This window comes from Zingiber officinale, chromosome 5A (genome assembly GCF_018446385.1).
Source record: "Zingiber officinale cultivar Zhangliang chromosome 5A, Zo_v1.1, whole genome shotgun sequence".
NCBI classification, from domain to species: domain Eukaryota; kingdom Viridiplantae; phylum Streptophyta; class Magnoliopsida; order Zingiberales; family Zingiberaceae; genus Zingiber; species Zingiber officinale.
Window position 1 is genome coordinate 111,337,025 of NC_055994.1, and position 7,211 is coordinate 111,344,235.

The window sequence follows — 7,211 nt, forward strand, 5'->3', positions numbered from 1 at the left end:
TTCTCATACCCATTCTGATAGCACCCATCATCCTACCCTTAGTTAAGAGGGAAGCAATAACGGGTCAGTTTTTTGATCTATTACGTGTGGGGACCACTGTTTCGAAAGGGTTTCACACCGATCGTCAGCTGCGAATCGGAACGCTGCTACGGACTCCGCAGGCCATCCGGTCACTGGCGGTAAGAATAAGGACCCAGGTTTCGTTTGTTCCAAAGCTTTGGCTTCCGTCGCCTTCGCTTTTCCCTTCTCTTAAGTCTTAACTCTCTCTCGCTCTCTCTCTCTCTCTCTCTCTCTCTCTCCCACCTTCGTCTTCGTCATGAGTTCGAACGCGTAGAGGAACAACCAATGGAGTCGCAGAAGGGTAAGCTTACCCGCACGCAGTCGTCCCTCCTCCGATCCCCCATCGTCCGATCCTCCGTCCACAGCCTCTCCTCCGTCGCCGCCGCCGACGACGAGGAGGAGGAGAAGCCCCACCGCCCTTACCGCAGAAGCCCCTCGCGTAATCTCCTCCTCCTGCCGATTCCTTTTGCGCTCATCCTCTTCCTCTTCCTTTACCTTCGCGACGACTGCCCGCTCTTCGCTGACGTCCTCCTCCTCTCCGCCCTCGCCACCGCCGCCTCCCTTGCCGCACGCCGAGCCGACCTCTTCCGTCGCGGCGCCACCGCTGTCCGAAGGGCCTCGTCCGTTGAATGGTCCATCGGCGGCGTGGAAAGGAAGGAGAAGCGGTCCGGCGGGCGGATTGTCCGCGAGGGCGTCGAGTTCTACAGCAATGGGGATTACTACGAAGGCGAATTTCATAAGGGGCGGTGTAACGGCAGCGGTGTCTACAATTTCTTTGGAAAGGGGCGGTACGAGGGCGACTGGGTCGATGGGAAGTACGATGGATACGGTACCGAAAGCTGGGCGAGAGGCAGCCGCTACCGGGGGCACTACCGGCAAGGGCTTCGGCACGGCTACGGCGTGTATAAGTTCTACAGCGGAGATAGCTACGCCGGAGAGTGGGTCGGCGGGCAGAGCCACGGGGTGGGGGCTCAGACGTGCTCCGACGGGAGTAGCTTTTTCGGGGAGTTCAAGTGCGGGGTCAAGCACGGCCTCGGCTACTACCATTTCAGGCAAGTTTTTTGTTCTATTAAGCTATTTTTCTAGTAGGCTACATCAATTTGGAGGAACAAAGCTCGCGACTTTGGTGTTGTTTGCTGTGTTTCTATTCCATTGGGACCATTTCATTCGAGAAAGGTAGGTTGTTCATGTGATGCTAGATCTGGATTACTGATTTAATGTGATGGCCAATTAGTCGAAGGAAAAAGTATGTTGTCTTTGGTATTATCGGATAGATTTCTCCGCATTCCAAGTCCTTTTCATTACAGAAAGGCTTCAGTTTTCCATATTCTTTTCATGGTTGTTGAAAATTTACTTCTTTCTTTTGAACTTAAGGAAAAGTAGATTTGGATGATGTTCACTTGTTTTAATGTCTTTGTTTCTTGTCTTTCAATCTATCTAATACTTTTAATGACTGTCACTTGTGCTTGTTAACTGTTAGTGGTTCTCAACTTAAGACTTAAGAGTATGACTTAAGAGTATGATACTGTCCATGGTTGTGTGCAAGGATAACCTAGTCATATATAGTTGATTGCTTCTAACATGAGGAACTTGCTCGTATATGCAAGACATGGATAACAGACCACTGAGCTCGTAGTAACAAGGTTGTGAGGAAATCTTACTACTTTGTAATTACACCAGGGAAAACAGAGGATTGGCTTTACGGATATGTGGTACTTATTAATTTGCTTTAGTTGGTTCATTGTTCTTGCTGGCGCATCCTTTTATCATATTCTTTTAGCTCTTCTAATATTGGAGGTAAAGGAAGAATAAGATGAAAGTCATTTTTTTTTTTGGTAGTTTGACTGCTTACTTTCTTTGCTTCTGGTGCACATTAAACTAAGAATGTTATTTTCCTACCTTTTCCCATAAGTTTGTCTTTCAATGCTTTCTGTAATTTGATTTCATGTATTTGTAGTGGTTCTTGTCAGTTTCATTGAAAATATCATTCACTACGATTACAAAGTATGATTCTTGTTTAAACTTCTCGATGCTATCATGGTCATTGCATAGTGTTGTTCAAAATTTCTTGGCAAAGTAATAGACTATTGATTGAAAACTTTCGTTGGGTGTAGGAATGGTGACAAGTATGCTGGTGAATACTTTGCTGACAAGATCCATGGTTTTGGTGTTTACCATTTTGCTAATGGCCACTGCTATGAGGGATCATGGCATGAAGGCAAAAAGCAAGGTTATGGAATGTACACATTTCGAAATGGCGACACAAGGTGCGGCGATTGGGATGCTGGAATTCTAAAGATGCCCCTTTGTACATCAGAACCTTCTGTTCAGCATGCTGTTCAGGTAATTGCTTGTTTACTCATTTCTACTGCTAGTTTTCTTCCGTTCATCTTAGTCTTTTAATGGCATAAATTTTGTAGGCTGCTCAGAAGGCAGCAGAGAGCTCAATCCTCGTTCCAAGGGTAGATTCGCAAGTAAACAAAGCAGTGGCTGCTGCTAATAGAGCAGCCACTGCTGCTCGAGTTGCTGCAATAAAAGCCGTACAAAATCGGATCGATGGCAAATTTTGCGACATCAATGAGTGAGTTTGATTGGCCAGTACATTTTGCTAACCAAATCCGACAGTTCACAATCACAAAGAAATAGGCAAGTAGTTGGCAATTCTAACCTCAATGTATATAACTCGTGCATCTGATTTAAGTACAAGTTTTCCAAGAAGCTTCAGAACTTCATGTTCTTTTTTTTTCTTGTCACTTCTTTATAGGGCTCAAAAGTGTAATCTAGTGGAGGAAAGGATGACAACCATGTTGTTCTTGCGTTTGCACATGGTAAAGCAGTAGCCTTGCTTTATCATCCTTTCCCATTGTATATCTTCTCAGTTCATTCTGAGATTCTCTCAGTTTTGGAGTCCTATACCTGCATCTTTTCTAACACTTTGATGTCATAGCATGTGTTGTCCCACCTGGTTTTTTAAATCTGCAAGTTTGAATGCATGATTACCTCATCTGATTCAACCACTCCACCTGCTTCCCCTTTGTTCCCTGAGAAAATGTGGTCCAGTTATTACTGCCTGAGTTGTTTGATCTTCCTGGCCTTGGTGGATTTCTTGCCTGTGATTTTCTTCTTTCTTTATGTTACATTTTCTTTTACTTTTCTTTTTGCTTTCTTGGTGTTGATCATTGCCCGTTGGCCATAGGCCATTGGCCATTGGCCATGTTTATAATTCAATGCATCGGTTTAAAGATCCTCTTGTATCTTCCAAGCGAAGGAAGCTTATTGAATATGGGCCCACAGTTGACCTTTTGGTATTGACTTTTTGGCTTTCAATTAATTTTGAACAGTATCATCCACCTAACAAAGTGTGTGGTATCTTAATATTTACTCGAAATTATATTTTGATGTTTATTTTTATGCTGAAATCTAACTCTGTTGTTCCAAAATATCCATTGAGATTCTCTCTTTGTTTTTATTTTATAATTCAAAAAAGGTAATCGAGTTGTTTGATGAAAATGATTTATTTATTTTTTTAAACGTCAAAGGTGTAGAAAATTTATTAATTTAATATGCCAATTGGAGACCATAATGTTGATCATGGATAAGGAGCAGATGTTGAGTTTCAGTAAACTCATGGATGCTCATCGAATTTGGATTCAGTGTTGTAAGTTTGGATTTATTTTTGAGTAGATTATAGCGATGTTGTGGTTGCCTAGGAAAATGTAGGGGTTCTTATGTTCGTATGTAGTTTTAATATTTGATAAAAGATATTGAAAATGTAATAGATGAAGTTTAAATGGGTCAAAGTTGGCTGAACATTTGAATCTTAAAAAAAGTCTAAAGTATATTGAAGAATTGGAAGTTCGTAGATAAAGAGAGTGATTAGATGTTTTAGTAGATCAAAATCTATTGAATGTTTGATAAATGAAGAAATCTCAAAGAGAAGGTCTTTTGGCATGAAAGATTGAAAAGAATTTTTGACACATGAAGTCTCAGAAACTCTTCGTAGCTAACTTCTAGTGAACTTGAGAATCAAGTGCACTTGTATGCTAGGTTGCAAGCTAGACTAGATTTAAGTAGATGGTAGACTTTAAAAGTGATATGAGTCGAGAAACCAATTAGCTGAAGATAACTTTTAATGATTGGCATATGACTCGATTACACAGTCAACTCAAGTTGATTTTTTGATGAATAAAATATTTTTATTTGTTAGTTAGTTGAGTAGATAGTCAATTGAGATAAAATTAGTAGATCAGGAAACATAGACACTTGTTTAATTGATCAACGAGAAACTAAATTGAAAGAGAAGAAACAACTTTTTTAGCCCCCAGGCTACGGTGCAAAGGTAAAGAATACCAAAGAAAACATATTTTTTTCTTCAACTAATCGACCGTCATACTAAATCAGATCTATTATCACATAAAAACCTACCTTCTCAAATGAAAGGGTCCCAACGGAATAGGAACACACCAATCAGCACCAAAGTCGCACGCTTTATTCTGCCAAATTGATGTAGCCTACTAGAAAATAGCTTAATAGTTAATAGAACAAAATCTATATGAAATTGGAGCACCTGAGACTAAGGTGAGCATTTGATTAAAATCAAATTGACCAAATTGAACTAATCAAAATCCCAATTTTTTTAGACAAACCAAACCGATTGAAATTTGTTATTAAAATCGAATAAATATAAAATTAGTTAGTTCAGATTCTGATTGAATTAATCAAATTTTCTATTTGAAAACTAAATGACAATTTATTTAATTTTTCTTTTATTAGCAGTCAACTATTATGTATCAAATCAACTCGGACTGTCCTAGCCGATTTGTGAATTTATTATGCTCAATTTGTAGACATCAGTCGATTGTACCGTTTGACTACATAATTTTTTGAGATATAACAAGTCTAGATAAGCATAACTATCAGTCGATTGTTAGTAGTTCATTTTTTAAAATCTGACTCGGTTTAATCGAATTTTGTATTTTATAATTGAAATCGAACATAATAAATTGAAATAATCGATATTTAATAAAGTTAAAATTTTGAATTAACTTAATTGAATTTCAAATTAAATTGATTAGGTCAGTTATTTTGATTTAATCGAGATTTTACTCACCCCTATCTAAGGCTATGCTCGACCCCATCAGATGACTTTGCTTGCTGGCCCACTATCCCTTGATTTACAAATAGAAATATTATATCTGTTAGCAAATCAATCTGAATCAACGGTCTAATCGACTCAACAATTAGTCAATTGAAATTTCCCTTTACTCGATTGAACTACAAACTTTAAAGTTGAGTCCTCACCTAAGTCAAGTTTGTGTGAAACCTAAACTCCAAGTCACTTATAGACTCTCATCTTACTTATGTTTGCTTGCCAAGAGAGACTTCCTCATTTTTTCCAAAAGGCCTTACCTTCTAAGCTTTTTTTAGAGTAATCCAGGTATTTGGCCTTTAGTCCAACTAGTCATAGAGGTGGGTAGCACATGTGTGTCTTGGCATGACACCCCAGCGCCACTAGTGGTCCAAACTCTGTAGGAAATGCCCAATGTGAAATTTAACCATCGTTACATGAGAATCATCTGTCTCTTACCACCACACCGTTCCTCGTGGGGTGCCTTCTAAACTTCTTGTACATAGAGAATGTATTTGGAACTATCTCATTTGCCTAGTATCAATCGACCTTGATCTCTTATGACTTCTACGGTAGAAGGCTTAGTTTCTAGGACTCCATCTACCCAACCATGTTAATCAACCTTGACTCACTTGCCCAACCTTTAGCCAATCTTGACTTTCTAGGAATCTACTTGTCTAGAGTCCACTTCTCTAGGAATTTTACTTGCATAGTATCTAGTTATCCTTGGCTTGTCAAGACTTCATCACTTGTTTGACTTACGATCAAACTTGATGTATCAAAACTTTATTTATTTGCCTGACATCTATTAATTTTGACCTGCCTTGACTTCATTCACTTGTTAAGTATCTGATCATTCTTGACTTGCTTAAACTTTTATTACTAACACCTGTTGAATTTTTCACTTGTCAATTCTTTATTGGACTTCATGTAGACCAATAATTATTGAACTTTCACTATTGTCAGGTGTGATTCGCATAGACTTTAATTAACATCAAGTCAATCTTGGCATATTTGGCATATTATCTTATCTTAAATTTACTTCAATCATGCTACCCATAACATGATTGCACCAATATATTGCCCCAACATATTGTCTATATCTCAAACACCAACTCTTGGTCTAATAGAACCAAGCTACGACATGATTGCACCAATGATTACATCGGGTGTGCAAGTTAATCATGGTAGGATGACTTTGAAGCTCAAAGACATGTAGTCTCAATTTAGAGGAGATGAACTCAAGGGAAGAACGTTAAGCCTTGATCAAGGAAGAACATATGGACTTGAGGGTAGGAGGCTTGGATAGGGGGATGCACAAAGTACGTGAGAGTGAGGAGCTTGGATCAGTAAAGATATCGATGGACTCAAGGGTAGAATTAATCAAATGCTCGAAGTACTCAAGGGTAAGGAGTCTAAATTTAGGAAAAACATGATAGACTTGAGGGTAGGATCTTCAAATTGAGGCGACAACTTGGATGACTTAGGGACGTGAAGCTTGTATTGAAAAGGAACTGAAGACCCAAAGCCATGCTAACCTAGTTATGTGATTGCATTGATGTAATCTTGGATTTATTTTTAAACTTGTAAATTGTATCGTTAGTGATTGCCTAGGTAGTGAGTGGGATATCTATGGTTTAGTTGTTGAAATCTTGCAATATTAAGAGTTAACCAAGTCATTTTTTATCTACTAGCTCAAGTCTCAAATTCCACAAAAAGTTTACAAAAGGCTATAAGTGGGTAATGTGGGAACCAATGACATCGCTAGAAGGGGTGATTCATGATTCTTCATTCATTTGTGCTCATCTACAAAGAGTTAAATATAGAAATAAAAATAGAACAAAACAACATATATAAGTACAAATTGATTTTACGTGATTTGGAATCCCCGGTTTCTACTCCATAATATAACATTCTAGCGGTATTACCACTATCTTTCTCCTTTTCAGAGACCTTTTAGATGCGGAAAAACCTCTTATACACCTGTTCTTATACAAGCAACATAAAGAAAAATAAGGATATA

General features: G+C 38.7%; 1 protein-coding gene across 1 annotated transcript; it reads left to right on the top strand.

The window, feature by feature from the left end:
- The first annotated feature begins 216 nt into the window (after positions 1–216).
- Positions 217–3,074, top strand: LOC121981387 (junctophilin-1-like). Its single transcript, XM_042533876.1, has 3 exons — positions 217–1,112; positions 2,175–2,403; positions 2,481–3,074. The coding sequence occupies exons 1-3, from the start codon at positions 346–348 to the stop codon at positions 2,643–2,645; spliced, it is 1,161 nt and encodes a 386-aa protein (XP_042389810.1). The 5' UTR covers positions 217–345; the 3' UTR covers positions 2,646–3,074.
- Positions 3,075–7,211: the final 4,137 nt, after the last annotated feature.

What these genes read in the sequence shown, in the direction of transcription:
- LOC121981387 (XM_042533876.1), top strand. Translation starts at nt 346, where the DNA reads ATGGAGTCGCAGAAGGGTAAGCTTACCCGCACGCAGTCGTCCCTCCTC. An exon ending in CTCGGCTACTACCATTTCAG is followed by an intron (nt 1,113 to 2,174) that starts GCAAGTTTTTTG and finishes CGTTGGGTGTAG; the next exon opens with GAATGGTGACAAGTATGCTG. An exon ending in CTGTTCAGCATGCTGTTCAG is followed by an intron (nt 2,404 to 2,480) that starts GTAATTGCTTGT and finishes TAAATTTTGTAG; the next exon opens with GCTGCTCAGAAGGCAGCAGA.